The sequence below is a fragment of the Lepidochelys kempii genome, chromosome 10, assembly GCF_965140285.1.
Source record: "Lepidochelys kempii isolate rLepKem1 chromosome 10, rLepKem1.hap1, whole genome shotgun sequence".
Lineage (NCBI taxonomy): Eukaryota > Metazoa > Chordata > Testudines > Cheloniidae > Lepidochelys > Lepidochelys kempii.
Genome location: NC_136389.1, coordinates 21,106,409 through 21,123,384, shown reverse-complemented (window position 1 = coordinate 21,123,384; position 16,976 = coordinate 21,106,409). Strand labels below are relative to the sequence as shown.

Genomic DNA, 16,976 nt, shown 5'->3' with positions numbered 1-16,976 from the left:
ATCCTTCTTGTAGTGTGGGGCCCAAAACTGGACACAGTACTCCAGATGAGGCCTCACCAATGTCGAATAGAGGGGGACGATCATGTCCCTTGATCTGCTCGCTATGCCCCTACTTATACATCCCAAAATGCCATTGGCCTTCTTGGCAACAAGCACACTGCTGACTCATATCCAGCTTCTCGTCCACTGTCACCCCTAGGTCCTTTTCTGCAGAACTGCTGCCTAGCCATTCGGTCCCTAGTCTGTAGCTGTGCATTGGGTTCTTCCGTCCTGCACTTATCGTTATTGAACCTCATCAGATTTCTTTTGGCCCAATCCTCCAATTTGTCTAGGTCCCTCTGTATACTATCCCTGCCCTCCAGCGTATCTACCACTCCTCCCAGTTTAGTATCGTCCGCAAATTTGCTGAGAGTGCAATCCACACCATCCTCCAGATCATTTATGAAGATATTGAACAAAACCGGCCCCAGGACCAACCCCTGGGGCACTCCACCTGACACCGGCTGCCAACTAGACATGGAGCCATTGATCACTACCCGTTGAGCCCGACAATCTAGCCAACTTTCTACCCACCTTATAGTGCATTCATCCAGCCCATACTTCTTTAACTTGCTGACAAGAATACCGTGGGAGACCGTGTCAAAAACTTTGCTAAAGTCAAGATACAATACATCCACTGCTTTCCCTTCATCCACAGAACCAGTAATCTCATCATAGAAGGCGATTAGATTAGTCAGGCATGACCTTCCCTTGGTGAATCCATGCTGACTGTTCCTGATCACTTTCCTCTCATGTAAGTGCTTCAGGATTGATTCTTTGAGGACCTGCTCCATGATTTTTCCGGGGACTGAAGTGAGGCTCACTGGCCTGTAGTTCCCAGTTCCCAGACTAGTCCAAGCAGATGACAGAGCTTTTTCAACAGCCAGCCTACAGCTTTGGAGCTTCACGTACATTACCTTTCTATAACTGAGGGTAATAATGAATCCAACCACCTTCAGTACAAAGCCATATATGTAGCTAGACTTAACATTCGATATGCATTTGCGCGCACCCCCTCTCTGAGTGAGAGAGAACTGACCAAACAGTAAAACCTCCTAATTCTGTTTCTTCTCACAGTGGGGAAAGAAGAACATGGGATGACAAATTTGTTTGAACTTCTCTACCTACCTCTGGAGGGAAAGAGTATCATAAATGGGTGTCTCTGTAGATCACTCAGTTTATTTAAATGTTGTAAGACATTCTGGTATCATAATGATAGGTGTAATATGAAATCTAGATACAATAGTTTTGCAGGTCATGACTAGGGGAGCCTCAGCAGAGATAAGTGTATAAAATTTTATTCAGTACCTACCTGCACTGTTCCTGGCTCTGCCCAGTGCATTTAATGTCTTGCTTTCCTGAGCACTTTATCTACTTTTTTTTTAACGAATAGTCTATTATGCATGAATAGTAATTGATGTTACAGGTCCTAGTTTTTGTGAACAGGTTATGTAAACACAGAATATTTACAGAACAATTTTGATTTTAAAATATATTTCATTAAACTGATGTAATGTATACTTGTGGAGGTGCTAATGCTTGGACATTTCTTGGCACAATGGTTTGATTGCTTTATACTTCCTCTCTTGGTACCAGAGGTTTTACTAACAGTTAGTTCATAAATCAACAGCATGCCTGCAACATGAAGAATTAGCAACCATCCACTGCTTTAATCACAATACTTTCTCTAACATAGCGGGCAACACCATGCTCTTTGAACATAGCAAGTTATACAGAATTGTAGTTAACTTATCCAGACATTCTGAAGCAGGACATTAAATGATGCCTGCCTGGACAAAATGCAGTATTCTTTCTAATAGGACATATTTCTGAAATAATAATTTGACAGAACTACTTTAGCAAAACATTCTAAGTGAATAAATGAAATTTGAGTGCATTACGCATTTTATAAGATTCTTTTTATGTTCAAGATCAAAGGTAAGAGAAAAGTAAATTGCCTGCTTGTCATCTTAGTATTATTGCATTGAGTAGTTCACACTGGCTTCTTATGGTAACTAACAAAAATAAGTTAAGTGTAGATGAGTGAATAAAAATAAAAACCCAAACCCAAACTGTGCATTAGTGAAGAAAGAGGTTTCATCAAATAGACTTCTGTTAAAATACAGCAGAGACCTGTTTCTGTTTTCTTGTTCAAGATGTAACATGCATTTTTGACCAACATTTTCAACTGTAGGTGTCTGAAATTAGACACCAATTGCCAGATCCACAAAGAGCTTCAGGCACCTAAGTCCAACATGTGGGCCCTCCCTGAGATTCTGAAAATGCCCACTCAGCTGCCACCTAACCCCTAAATCCCAGACACTTGAGTTTCCTCCAGTGGGCATGTGCAAAACTTCCTATCTCCTGCCACTGCCAAGCTGTTCAGCACCCTAGCTAATAACTAATCTCTGATGGCATTCTCAAGCAAGTTGTTCCCCTGCCAAGATTGCAGGTGGGGCCCAGTCCTTCTCTGAGCCATAGAAAACAGCTGAAGGCAAGCAGGGTTGGAATTTTTGGCACTTACTTTATGCATCCAGTTGTTAGACCACTCAGCTGGGATGTGGAAGAATCAACTTTGAATCTCCATTCTGCCTGAATTGGAACCGGGACTGAACCTAGGTCCCACACTCCAGGAGTGTGCCCAAGCAACCAGACTATTGGGTTTTATGGGGTGGGGCTTTCTCAATGTCTCCTGTTGAAGCTGGTCTACTTCGTATAAATAATTAGTTATTTCTTGGAGCCGGGACTTGCACAAGACTTGTGTACATCCGTAATCATTGGCTGTAGAGTCAGTCTGTCTTGCTTTCGCTCGCTCAGCAAATACTTAAATGATTTATACAAAGTGAAACCGCTTCAGTGGAACAGTTTGAGACCCACCCCCTTTTGGACAGTGGGACACCAGGTTCAAGTCCCTGCTCCAGATGAGGCAGAATAGGGATTTGAAAACAGGTCTCCCACCTTCAAGGAGAGTTGTCCTGGCATCTGGGCCATTGGCTATAAAGGGGTGGATCTAGTTGTAGTGGCACTGATGCTATTTCAGTGCTGTATTAACGGATTGCCTTGATAAGTGTCGCTAAATCAGATTAGCATCAATAAACATTAAATATGCTTGGGGCGACAGACCCATTAAATTACAAAGCTGAAAGTGCTTCGTATGAAACCTTTTTTTCATGTGTATCTTACCACATTTTAATTTCCCATAGGGTGTATGAAGTTGCTGCAGTATGGTAACAGGCCCCCTAAACAAGTTTTGAGATTGACAAGGTGGGTGGGGTAATTTTTTTTTTACCCACTTTGGTTGGTGGAATAAGGGTTACCAGATTAGGGACAGCCCTGGTATTTGGGGCTTTTTTAAATATAGATTTCTATTCTTTCTCTCTCCTCCCTCTCCCCCTGAGACCAACATGGCTACAACAGCATTCTGAACAAGTTTTGAGTTGTCATAGAAGGAGGTACAGCACTTAGATCAGGGCAAAACACAAGACTAAAGTTACCTATCAGACTGCATCTTGCTGTGCTACTTATGTTGCTTTTATAGCCTCTCTGTTACTGCTTTTCCAATGATAAAGACAATACAACAGTAAGGGGGTTTGGGGGGCAGGGCAGCTTGTCACTGCTGGCCGTTTTCTTTCAGACCAGTAGATTCTGGGGAAGGCAATAGGATGTCACTTTAGGAACACACCAAAAAAGAGGGATTATTTTCCTTTCTAAGTTTAAAAAAAAAAAATTGTCACACAGGTTAACATCTCCCTGCAGCTTTATCACTGTAACTTTTTCATAAAAGACCAGAAGATGAAATTGAGTTTTCAAATGACATTTTCTGCCTTCTGTGGAATTGTAGAGAAGAGCCAAGAAAAGTGACAGTAACAGGAGGGGAGGGGGGTGGGGAAATAGGCTGCAGTGGAACTCTAAGCAGTTTTTCTTCATCTCTAAAAGTGACAATATTTTCTTGAAAAAACTTAGAATTTCCCCTCATATTGACAGCACGTACTCTCTTCCCATTTCACCTAGAAAGTTATTTTACACAGCCAGTTGGTACACCCACCACACAGTCACTAATACTAAAGGCTTAATGAAAGGTATGGGACATGAATTTATTCTTGCGGCTTTAAGCCATAGGGTAGCCATATTGTATTTCTGAATGAATATATTGCAATGTTTGGATAGAGCTGAGCAGGCCTTTCAGGCGGTCAGTGCTAACGAGGCCAATTCAATTACAGAATGGGGCACATCCACCCTAATTGAATTGGCCTTTGATAGAGCTGAGCAGGCCTCATTAGCACTGACCCCCCACATGGTAAGGCAACTCCCATCTTTTCATGTGCTGTATATTTATACTGGCTTACTGTATTTTCCACTCCATGCATCTGATGAAGTGAGCTGTAGCCCACGAAAGCTTAGGCCCAAATAAATTTGTTCGTCTCTGATGCCACAAGGACTCCTTTTTGTCCATTCAAGAGCACCAGGAGGATCACATTCTTAGAATTCCCTGAAACACGTAGATTTGTGAAGCATTTGAACAGGAAGTCCATGAACTCCCCTTGATAGTCAGGCTTTAAAAGGCAAAATATGTTTCAAGCCCACAGCTTCAGGAATTGTAAGTCCAGGAGTTAGGAGGTTCAAAGATGCTGAAGTGATATTTGTAGGAATCAGAGATGATGGGTGGCTGGGCCAATACCCTTCTGCTAACTTCTTGAAGATTCAATATCTTAGTTGACATGATAATGTGTGAATTGCCATCTGCTTAGGCAGATGACCCTTAAGCTGCTCTTTTGTTAAAATTTATGTAGTTTTAACCAGGTTGGCTTACTGTAAACCTGTTTTAATCTTTTGCATTTGTACTTTAATTAGAGAGGTTGATTTTCAGTGGCTGGTAACCATTAAACTATGTTGATTTGCAGCTCAGAAGGCATGTCTGTATGACCCATTAGTGCAGAGCAAGCTGAGGTGTAAATCTAAAGTGTGCCACACAGTCACTCTGCCTGTGGACAGAAAGTTCCCCAGTGCACGTTGGGTAGGACAGTACTCACAAGAGAGTTTTCAGTGCACAGCAGAAGGGTCCTCACAGCCAGTGAGTGTGCACTATGCTGTAAATTTACACCCCAGCATGCTGTTAGCTCTTGTAAAGACAAGCCCTTTGGACCTTTACAACAAATTTGGTACTGTTTGCTAACCAGGAGAATGCATTATACCTATAAAAGCATATAAAACACTTCCAGATTCTTAATTTTTATTAGGTAAAATGCATCATTCATCCTTTTTCTGTTTACTAGATTAACTTTTTACTCATGATTTGTATCAAGCTGAATTTGGATGGAAATTGGAATTCAATTAAAAATGTACAAAAACTGGCATTTTAAAAGTTTAAATGAAAAAAACTACCTTAAATGTGCTGATACACAAGTTTATTTTTTCTTAGCAAAACACATTTTGCATTAAAAACTGATTTACTAAACAGAGGAAGTATTATCTGTAGTTAGTGAAATTAACTGATTATTTTAGGCTACTACTTCCTTTAAGATTTCAGATGTAGTAGATCTTACCCTCTCACACCTTATTTTTTATTCATATTGGAGGACAAGTTTTTCTTCTTTTTTCAAACTTTAAACTGACCTAGCTGAATAAACTGAAATGAAGAAAATATTCTCTCTACCCTTGCTGATGCTATCAAAAGCTGTTTTGGCATTTTCACAAACAGTGGTTAAAGATGCTTAGAAAAGGAGTACTTGTGGCACCTTAGAGACTGACAAATTTATTTGAGCATAAGCTTTCATGAGCTACAGCTTACTTCATCAGATGCATGCACTAGAAAATACAGTGGGGAGATTTTATATACACAGAGAACATGAAACAATGGGTGTTACCATACACACTGTAACGAGAGTGATCGGGTAAGGTGAGCTATTACCAGCAGGAGAGGAAAAAAAACCTTTTGCAGTGATAATCAAGGTGGGCCATTTCCAGCAGTTGACAAGAACGTGTGAGGAACAGTGGGGGGGGGAATAGTTTTACTTTGTGTAATGACACATCCACTCCGTCTTTATTCAAGCCTAATTTAATGGTGTCCAGTTTGGAAATTAATTCCAATTCATCAGTCTCTCATTGGAGTCTGTTTTTGAAGGTTTTTTTTTTGTTTTGTTTTTTTGAAGAATTGCGACTTTTAGGTCTGTAATTGAGTGACCAAAGAGATTAAAGTGTTCTCCGACTGGTTTTTGAACGTTATAATTCTTGACATCTGATTTGTGTCCATTTATTCTTTTACGTAGAGACTGTCCAGTTTAGAGTGACTTCCACCAGATCAGTGGCTAGACTTTAAAACTTTGACAAACTTGTACTGCTTAAATATTTTAATAGACTATCCTAAATTTAGGCCTTAATTAAATTTGAAATTATTACATAGGCTCTTTTTTTTTTAAAAAATAAACTTGTATTTGATTTGAATTTTTTTTTTAATTCTGTTTTTACCTGTCCTGGTTTTAATCATTAGATGCCTTGTGTTGTGAACTGCTTGGAGAGCACACAGTGGGCACTAGTTTAAATAAAAACAAAACCAAAAAACGGCTCTTGGAGCAAGGTGCCACAAGTACTCCTTTTCTTTTTGCGAATACAGACTAACACGGCTGTTACTCTGAAACCTGTTTTGTTTAGACTACTTAAACTGTGGTTCAGCTGTAATGCACACAGAGATGGCTGTTTCAGTATTCCATTCAAACTGCGGCTTTGATGTATCTGATCAAAAACCTTTGTTGGGCTTGTCACTGACACTGAAAGCAGCTAACCATCTGTTTTTAAATTTGTATCTATATCTTTTAAAAATGGAACCAAACTAGGTCCCTCTCTTATTCCCAATTCCTCACAGAAATGAATAAAGTTAAATACTGCAAAAAGAAAAGGAGCACTTGTGGCACCTTAGAGACTAACCAAAGTGCCACAAGTACTCCTCTTCTTTTTGCGAATACAGACTAACACGGCTGTTACTCTGAAACCTGTTAAATACTGCATTATTCCTCATGGGGTGCGGGGGGGTCACTTTGCCTTTACATTAAACAGGCAATTTACATTCCGCCTCACAGTGAATTTCTGTGCTAACATTTCTTAGCTTTAAGTTGCTTGATTTAGAGCTTGTTTTGTTTTATATTTTGGGCTTTTTAAACACAATGTTAATTTATTAGAAAATGGCTAGCCTAGGAATTATAGGCTGCATGTCTTGCTACCAGAGGTAAGTAGTATGCAGAGTTTTTAATATAGCAAAACTGTATCTCAACCCTGTGTAGTGAGCTACATGCACCTAAATGGTGCACTTACATAACTCAGTAAATTTGGCCCTGAGTGATTTAGTAGCACAAGTTCTGTTGGCTTTCAAGGGAAGATATGCTCCTACGTAATTTAGGTGCTTTTGAAAATCTTTCTTTCCATTCACAGTATTCTTAACTAACAGGTATAAAAGTCCTTCTATAGTGATACTAACCTAAAGTATACAATTAAATCATATGCATTATACGTGATGATAAATTATAAAACAATTTTCAGATTTTTTCAGCCATCTGGTCCAGTAGTGTTTTCAAGCAGAATGGGATGGAATAGGATTAGTCGCAGCCTTAGGGAGTTTGTAATAGTCTGGCATGCAAAGCATTTTGCTGGTCTTGTTTGTTCGTTTTGGAGGTGCTAAATCTCTGTTTGTGAAATTTGCTATTTATGCTTAATTCATATTTCTAAATTGTACTGTATCTGAAGTGATTTGTATTAAGTGTGAAAGCAATGCACATTAGCAATACTTAGCTGTAAGAATACATTTATGTTTAAATTTCACGCCACGTTTATTGGCATTCACCAAAGAGAAAAAAGAGAGAGTCACCATCATACATACCTGAATGGGCATTTTCGTATTTTAGTCCCTGCAGATGGAATTATGTGACCATTCTTATTCTTGCAGTATTTTTTAAAAGTACCAGAAATGGCATGGAGCTCCTGCTTCAGGCAGCATGCATGGTGGACTGTCCAACAGCACTGGAGTCCTTGGCTCTAGAACCAGGTGGATGAGCTGTCATCAGAACTTCATCAAAATTGGACTATCTACATGAAGCAGTTTTGATTCTGATGAAGCAGCAAAGTTTGAAAACAAGGGCTGTCGATAAATTGCAGTTAACTCATGCAGTTTAACTCAAAAAAATTAATTGATTAAAAAAATTTATCGCATTTAATTGCATTGTTAAACAATAGAATACCAATTGAAATTTATTAAATATTTTTGGATATTTTTCTACATTTTCAAATATATTGATTTTTATTATAACACAGAATACAAAGTGTACAGTGCGCACTTTACAAATATTTGCACTGCAAAAATAATAAAACATATAAAGAAATAGTATTTTTCAATTCACCTCATACAAGTACTGTAGTGCAATCTCTATTGTGAAAGTGTAACTTACAAATGTAGATTTATTTATTTATTTATTTTTGGTTACACAACTGCACTCAAAAACAAAACATTCTAAAAGGTCTGAGCCTACATATCCATTCAGTCCTACTTCTTGTTCAGGTAATCGCTAAGACAAACAAGTTTACGGGAGATACTGCTGCCTGCTTCTTATTTATGTCACCTGAAAGCGAGGAACAGGCATTCGCATGGCACTTTTGTAGTTGGCATTGTAAGGTGTTTACGTGCCAGATATGCTAAACATTTATATGCCCCTTCATGCGTCAGCCACCATTTCGGCGGACATGCTTCCATGCTGCTGCTGATCATTTTAAAAAAATGGTGCGTTAATTAAATTTGTGACTGAACTCCTTGGGGTAGAATTGCACGTCTCCTGTTCTGTTTTACCTGCATTCTGCCATATATTTCATGTTATAACAGTCTTGGATGATGACCCAGCACATATTGTTGGATTTACAAATACTGGCACGGCAGCTTTGACAAAACACGAAGAAGGTACCAATGTGAGATTTCTAAAAATAGCTACAGCACTCAACCCAAGGTTTAAGAATCTGAAGTGCCTTCCAAAATCTGAGTGGGACAAGGTGTGGAGTATGCTTTCAGAAGTCTTAAAAGAGCAACATTTTGCTGCAGAAACTACAGAACCCGAACCACCAAAAAAGAAAATCAACCTTCTGCTGGTGGCATCTGACCCCAATGACGAAAATGAACATGCGTCAGTCCGCTCTGCTTTGGATCATTATCGAGCAGAACCTGTCATCAGCAGGAACGCATGTCCTCTGGAATGGTGGTTGAAGCATGAAGGGAGACCATATGAATCTTCAGCACATCTCACTTTCAGGTGACATTGTAAACAAGAAGAGGGCAGCATTATCTCCTACAAATGTAACCAGAATTGTTTGTCTGAGCAATTGGCTGAAGTAGGACTGAGTGGACTTGTAGGCTCTAAAGTTTTACATTGCTTTATTTTTGAATGTAGTTATTTTTTGTACATAAGTCTACATTTGTAAGTTCAACTGTCATGATAAAGAGATGGCACTACAGTACTTATATTAGGTGAATTGAAATATACTATTTCTTTTTTTACAGTGCAGATATTTGTAATCAAAAGTAAAGTGAGCACTATACACTGTGTTGTAATTGAAATCAATATATTTAAAAATGTAGAAGACATCAAAAAATATTTAAATGGTATTCTATTATTTAACAGTGCGATTAATTGCGATTAATTTTTTTAATCGCTTATCACAATTTTTCTGATCAGCTCTACTATTGTTAAAGCATTTTTTATCCCAGAATCTCAAGGTTTATGAAGTATACCATATTTGTTTGCTTCCTTTTCCTGCCATCATTTATGTCAGTGAGCTTTCCCCAAATCCCTGCTGCCTAGAGCTCGTATTTGGGTCACATTAGGGGATTACCTGAGTAGCATTCTTGAGGATAAGGCACAATTTTCTCCCCAGTTGTCTCTAGCAATAGATCGAAAGAAAAGTATTTCTTCTTTTCAAGGCCCTAGTGATGTTACCTCAATATGGTTTAAAATACAAATGGTGTAATTAAAAACAAGATTAATTAAGTATACAGAGAAAAAATGATTGCATAACATACTCCTTAAGAGTTAGTTCATGTTATTATAGTACCTCTTTCTCTTTGAGGCCTGTCAGCCTCTCCAGGTAGTTTTCATCTTCCTTCCCCTCTCATCTAACTTAGAAGCCTCTTACACATTTCAGGTTTCTTTCATGTGCCTGGCTTATTTATATTCCAGACATCCTTCATAAAGGTCTGTACCTTCCAATACCTCTGGACAGGAGATTATAGTCTATCTTCTCATCCTGTAGTACACAAATAAGGGAACCTAGGCAGACCCATCGTATCTGACCACAGCAGTATTACTGAAGGAATATTGGGACTCAGAAAAACCATCCTCAAACCATTCACCACACAAAGGGCCAGCACATGACTGACTTCCTCCAGAAATGCCACAAAATTATCATCTTCCCTCAGAACTCCATCCTTGCCACCATGGATATCAGCTGCCTATACACCAACATACATCACAACGATGGCATTGCTGCCTGTCTCAAACATTTACAAGACAATGGACAATGCTCAGATATCCACCCTAAAACTCATCCATTTCATCCTCACTCGTAACAATTTTACATTAAACATACACACCATAGGAACAGCCGGGGCTAGTAGGATGGCTCCCCAGTATGCCAACCTCTTCATGGACCACCTTGAAGAATTTCTGGACGAATGCACCATGAAGTCAATCATATACCTGAGTTACATTGATGATATTTTTATTCTCTGGTAGATAACCTACAGACCCTCAAAGATTTCCACCACAACATCAATTACCCCTCCTCCATTAAACTCTCACTAGAACACTCTCACACTAGCATCAACTTCCTGAACACCATGATTAGCTTCAACAATAGAACCTGACAGACAACAAACATACAGGTCACCGCAAGTACCTTCACAGATCCAGTAACCATCCCAAACACCAAGAAATCTTATCTACAGCCAGGCACTCAGATACCACAGAGTGTGCTCCGAGGAGAACATCTGAGGTATACATCTTAACACACTTAAAACTGCCTATGCCAAACAAGGACACTCCACCAGAGGAGTAGATTGCATCATGGAGCAGGCCACCCAAATGCTGCCAGGAGAACCTGCTTCAGTACAGAAATTAAACCTTTTTTGACTGCACACCCTTAGTTGTCACCTACCAACCATATGGGGTATCAAACCATTATAACCGATACTCAATGGGGACCACAGCCTAAAAGAAATCTTTCCTGAATTCCCCCTCCGCTTTCTGGCTTTTAAACCACCTCCCAACCTCATCATCAGCAAGGACTCAAAGCAGCACCAGACTCTCCCAGAACAGATGCAAAAACCTGTGGACATCTCTCCAATGCTGTGATTTGCAACACCCCACATAACACACTTCCCAATATCCATGGGCTCCACACATGCCTATCACAACATGTGGTGTACCTCACTGAATGCATTAAGGGCCACAACAACAAGGTGGATGAAACCCAGCTATCACTACACTCTTGAATGAATTCACACAGAAAACACAGAAAACACAAGAATTCACACAGGTGAATACTTGTCACAAACTGATCACTCTTATGTGACCTCAGTCCTCATCCTCAAAGGAAATGTGCACAACATTTTCAAAAAGACAAGAGCTTAAAGTCATAACTTTGCTTGACATTAAAAATTATGGACTGAATAGCGACACTGGATTTATGGCTTATCACAACAATTTAGAACCCACTTAAATATCCCCCCAACCACATTACTGGAGAGATGTTAGTGGGCCACTTTCACTTGAAATGTGTATTAACTAGTTAGTATACTATACAAATCTGTTCCATCTTGTATTTAGCTGAGACATTTTCCAGATCTGAAGAACTCTGTGTAGGCTCAAAAACTTTTGCCTCTTACCAGCAGAGGTTGGCCCAATAAAAGATACTCCCTCCCCCACTTTGTCCTATCTTTTAATGTCATTCACTCTTATAATCACTATCCCTTTGAATAAACAGATTTGAGGGTCTTGTTATCTTTAGTTCTCCAGATGTAATGTGTGGATCCAACAGTTGACTTTCTGCTCCTATCTACATGCATGATCCTCTGGTTAATTACTTGATTTAGAATTACAAAAGGACTTTCAACAAGAACATCCTCTCACATTTTTACTGTTTCTGATCAAAGAAGTAATGGGAAAATAGCTGGCTTGAATCTGAGTTTAAAGATACAGGGCTCCAATATTTTTAAAGGGAGTGGGAGGTTAGTTGGTCTGACTATCAATATGTTGCTAATATTTATTTTCTTCCTAAATGTAATATCATGTAAACGATTCCCTATTAATTTCACAATTTCTTAATCATTAGATTAAAAATGCCCATTAAGAAAATAAGGATAAACATGACAAGTTGTAGCTGTTCTTAGTCATATAGATGTCTGTTGAATTATAGTGGCTGCATGAGCCTAAAAAAGAAGATCATACTGTTTTTAAGCTCATGTTGTCCGTAGACTGTGTTAACTAAATATAAATATATATTATTTTTAAACAGGCATTAAAGCTGTATTTTCTGGACACTACCATAGGAATGCCGGAGGGTCCTACAAGGATTTAGAGATGGTGGTTTCATCAGCAATCGGATGTCAACTGGGAGAAGATACCCATGGGCTTAGAGTGGTCATTGTCACAGCTGAGAAGATTGTTCACAGATACTGCAGTTTAAATGATCTGAGTAGCCAAGGAATAGAAAAAGAGCTGATGGATTTGATTAAGCAAAATTAGCCATTTTCTAACTATGACAAGTCTCCAGTTTATTTTTAATTCACATATTTTATTTCCCAGATAGAAACGCTAGCTAAGCAAAAACAAAAAAGCCTACTGTAGGCTGAAGATGATTCCCAATTGTGTATTATGCACCAAAATAGTTGTCTCAACTCATTACCATCCTAAATAACAAAGCAGAAAAGTATGCAGAGATATTTATACCTTTGAGGGGAAATGAAACCAATTATAATATGAAAAATAATAGAGGTAATGCTATCACTATTGATTTTGTAATGGGAAAGAGCTGTTCTGAGGCTTAGCTGCTCTATTCCTGGATCAGACTTTTATAGCATATCCATGAGTAGGAGCAGTGGCTTCTGGATGACAAACTCAACTCTAGTTCACCCTTCTGTTCTAGTTTGATGGCCCACAAGATACATCTCAAAACCATTATACTTAATGTTCTCTATTAAATGCTTGGTAATCCTCCAGAAAGTGACAAAGTAAATGTGGCATGTTCGTATTCAGTATGGGCTAATCCAAAGCCCTTTGAAGTCAGAGGGAAGACTTCCATTGACTTCAATGAGTTTTGGATCTCACCCTATTTCTGCTTCCTTCCAGTTGATGTCATCTCCCATCCCAAGCCTTTATCTTCAGAACTACTACAGCAATCAGAGCAAGCTGGATTCTTCTCTGCCTAGCAAATCACCATTGTGGGTGCTATAAGAGAGACAAGACTCATAATTTGAGTCTGCAGGAGTGGAGGTTAGAAAAGCCTGTAAACTAAGAAAATATAATAGGAAAACCATAAAGAGAAACTAAATATAGAAGAGTCATTTTACTGTTGCCTCTTGGCATTTAACTGCAATTAAATTTGCTCTTGAGAGTTCCCTGTAAGAGCATATCCTCTTTAGAAAACAGCTGACTCCTAGACAAAGGGAGATTTATGAATGTCCAGTTCTACCAAACTAAATTGCAGAAGCTCAAAAACTGCCTATGCTGTATATTCTTTTTAAAGAAAAAAGACTATAATATATATATTGTTTTAGTCTAGGACATAGTTTAAAAGATTCGCTAAGTACAATATAAAGTCCCCAAACATCCTGAAAGAGATTTTTGGTCAATGTAGCACAGGGGCGGGCAAACTTTTTGGCCTGAGGGCCACAACGAGTTTCTGAAATTATATGGAGGGCCGGTTAGGGCAGGCTGTGCCTCCCCAAACAACCAGGCGTGGCCCAGCTCCTGCCCCATATCTGACCCCCCCTGTTTCTCACCCCCTGCCCTGTATCCAACCCCCCCTACTCCCTGCCCCCTTACCGCGCTGCCTGGAGCACCGGTGGCTGATGGTGCTGCAGCTGCACCGCCCAGCTGTGGCCAGCCGCAGCACAGAGCACCGGGTCAGGCAGCACAGCTGCTGAGCCATGAGCTGGCAAGAGCTCGCAGCCCCGCTGTCCAGAGCATTGCACCAGTGATGCAGTAAGCTGAGGCTGCAGGTGAGGGGCCGGGGGCTAGCCTCCCAGGCCAAGAGCTCAGGGGCCAGGCAGGAGGGTCGGCCGTAGTTTTCCCACCTCTGGAATAGAGCCTCCAAGCGGCCTTACTTAGTTAGATATTGTTTTAATAGTCTGGTTTTTCAAGAAGCCACCTCAGATTTGGCAGCTAAAGTCCTTCACCAAGGCTAAGGAACAGATTTATAAAGTTATTTAGGCTTGATTTTCAAAAGTATCTAGGTGCCTAACTTCCATTGATTTCAATAGTAGCTAGGCACCTAGTAGAATTTTCAAAAGTGCCTATCTGTAGCTTTAGGCACTTAAAAATCTGGCCCCAAATGTGTTGAGGTTTCTTTGTCCTTACTGCTAGTTAATGCTGTAGAGTGGTGCTCCCCTTACAGTTTGTTGCAGAAGGAAGGGTATTCCACTGTTACTTATATCGTTTAAGTATGTCCGTTCAGGTTATGGCTCGCGGAAAGAACGGAGAGTATGATAGGCACTGGATGGTTCTGTTGGTCTTGCCCTATATAGTAGAGTGGGCAGAAAAGAAATAAGGTGGGCCATTTAATTGTAAGGGTGATATTTGGGAGAGCCAAGATAGATTTGAAAAGAGCGGTTTTCCATAAACACGAGAAATTAATAGAATGGGTATGAATAGGAGTGGTTCTAAAAATTTTAGATTGATTTTTATGATTTCATAAATGATTATATACACACACACATGGAATTATAAGGCATGAATATGTTTATGCAGAACCATTTTACCTATACAAACTCATAACTTAAATTTCAACATTAATTCATATTGTATAAATAATTCCAAGTTTGCTTTTTATAAGAGAGATTTTTTTACCATAAATTGTCTACTGTTTTCTCACTAAAGAGTATTACTACACTGTAAAATCTTTTAAAATCCAATTTAAATTTTATGTTCCAAATTCATGATTGAGTGAAGTATAAGAAGCTTCAAGAATTATACATCACTCATACAGTCTACCATGAGAAATAAATATACTGTATAAATCAGGGCTTTCAAGTCTTATTAATAACGACTCTTTCAGATCCATTCATGACACTATGCTGGAATAAAATAAATACAAGGTTCACTGAGCCAGTGGTGCCCGCCTTGTTGCCACAGGTCTACTTCTCCTATCATGGGTTTTCTTTTTTCCTGGGCCACTCCCTATCTTTGTGAAGTCCTCCTGAGGCTGAAACCCCAGGGTACTACCCTGTCCTCCTTCAGATCCCTCCGTAAAGGCCCACACTTCTACCTATAAAAATAGAAGCTGCGGGGCAGCTGTATGTTTTTTAAAAATGGAACTAACATGATGTGCTTAGTTTCATCCCACACATTTAATGACGTTTAGGGATAAAACTTGGATCAGCTAAAAGTGAGGGATACTCTGACTGCAGGACATCTACAACAGATGGCTGTCTGTCCTGCTTACCAGCAGCTGGCTCAGCAGCAAATCTCCAGTTAGCCCTCCAGCTAAGGAGAAGTAATTGCTACTTTAAAAATAAACCCCAAAATGTCTGATGTGTGGTCAAATTTGGCAGACAGGATGGGCAACAGGAGGTTTACCCTGGCATCCCCACCCATCCTCCACTTCGCACAGCACAGTGCTTGCACAATCTCTGCAGTGTGTATGTGCACATGCTCTGCTCAACAAACTGCTTCCTGCTGTCCTGCAGGGTCAGCCCTTTATTGTCTGCATAATTAGAAGACCAATACATTTTAATTGGGAATTAGAATCTTAATTACAGTGACAGCAACAATACCATTCAGCAGCAGCTAGTGCTAGTGACATGTGTGAACTAGCTTTGTGTGCCTGTTTTTCCAGAGGAAGGATGCACCATGTGTCCATACGTTATTACAAAACTGGTGTCACTTTCATGATTTAGTCATGTTGCAACTTTTTTATTGCTTATCAAAGTACAGTAGTGTCCCAGCTGGCTATTGCAAGAATATACAAGCAAAGGTCTAAACCATTTCTTAACCTGAAGGTTAAGAGATTTGAAGCAGGTCTTCAAACTCATTTGAATAGTTTAAACTGGTCACATGAAGTGGTATTTGGGAGAATCAATAAGAAGGTTTTACTTAGGATATTGAAATATACTCAGTATAATGTATATTTAAATAAGAAATCAAGGGGAATTTAACTCTAAAATGCAACTGAATACACGCTTTTGCAAAGTAGTAAAAAGTTATTTAAAATGGGGGGGAAGGGTATCTCGCATATTAAGATACATTTTTAAAAAAAAGTTTGTAACCTGGAACTTTCACAACATTATCGTGGATAATCAACAGAAAAGGTAGGTTGAGGAGTCATTGTGGTGCAAGATAAAGAATACTTTACAATGTGCTACAAACCTGGACAGCAGATCTTTTGGGGAGTGTTATCAGTGTCTCATTCACTGATCAGATGAGTTTTCAGTTCTAGATCAATTCACATTTATTAAAGCTAGTTGTAACATTTAGCAATGATTAATACACATCTGTTTGTTTTTTTTTAAATAAGGCTTCATTCTGAAGATTTTGGGGAGAACGGTGCGGGAGAGGGAGGAAGGGTGGTGGAAATCAAATTAATGGAAGTTCTACCCAGGTAATGACTGCAGTCTTGGCTCTGTAGTAATTATATTTACTCTAATCACTTTGGAAAAAAGCAGTTAAAAACTAGTTCATATGCCCAAGGCCCCA

At 39.3% G+C, this 16,976-nt stretch overlaps 1 protein-coding gene across 2 annotated transcripts in view; it reads left to right on the top strand.

Moving 5' to 3' along the window:
• The window catches only part of CPPED1 (calcineurin like phosphoesterase domain containing 1), an 85,730-nt gene extending 70,429 nt beyond the window's left edge, over nucleotides 1-15,301 (top strand). For both annotated transcript variants that reach the window (XM_073362376.2, XM_073362375.2), the window contains one exon: nucleotides 12,580-15,301. In XM_073362376.2, the coding sequence (XP_073218477.1) occupies nucleotides 12,580-12,809 (230 nt within the window). In that variant the 3' untranslated portion in view covers nucleotides 12,810-15,301. The remainder of the gene's footprint in view (nucleotides 1-12,579) is intronic.
• Nucleotides 15,302-16,976: the final 1,675 nt, after the last annotated feature.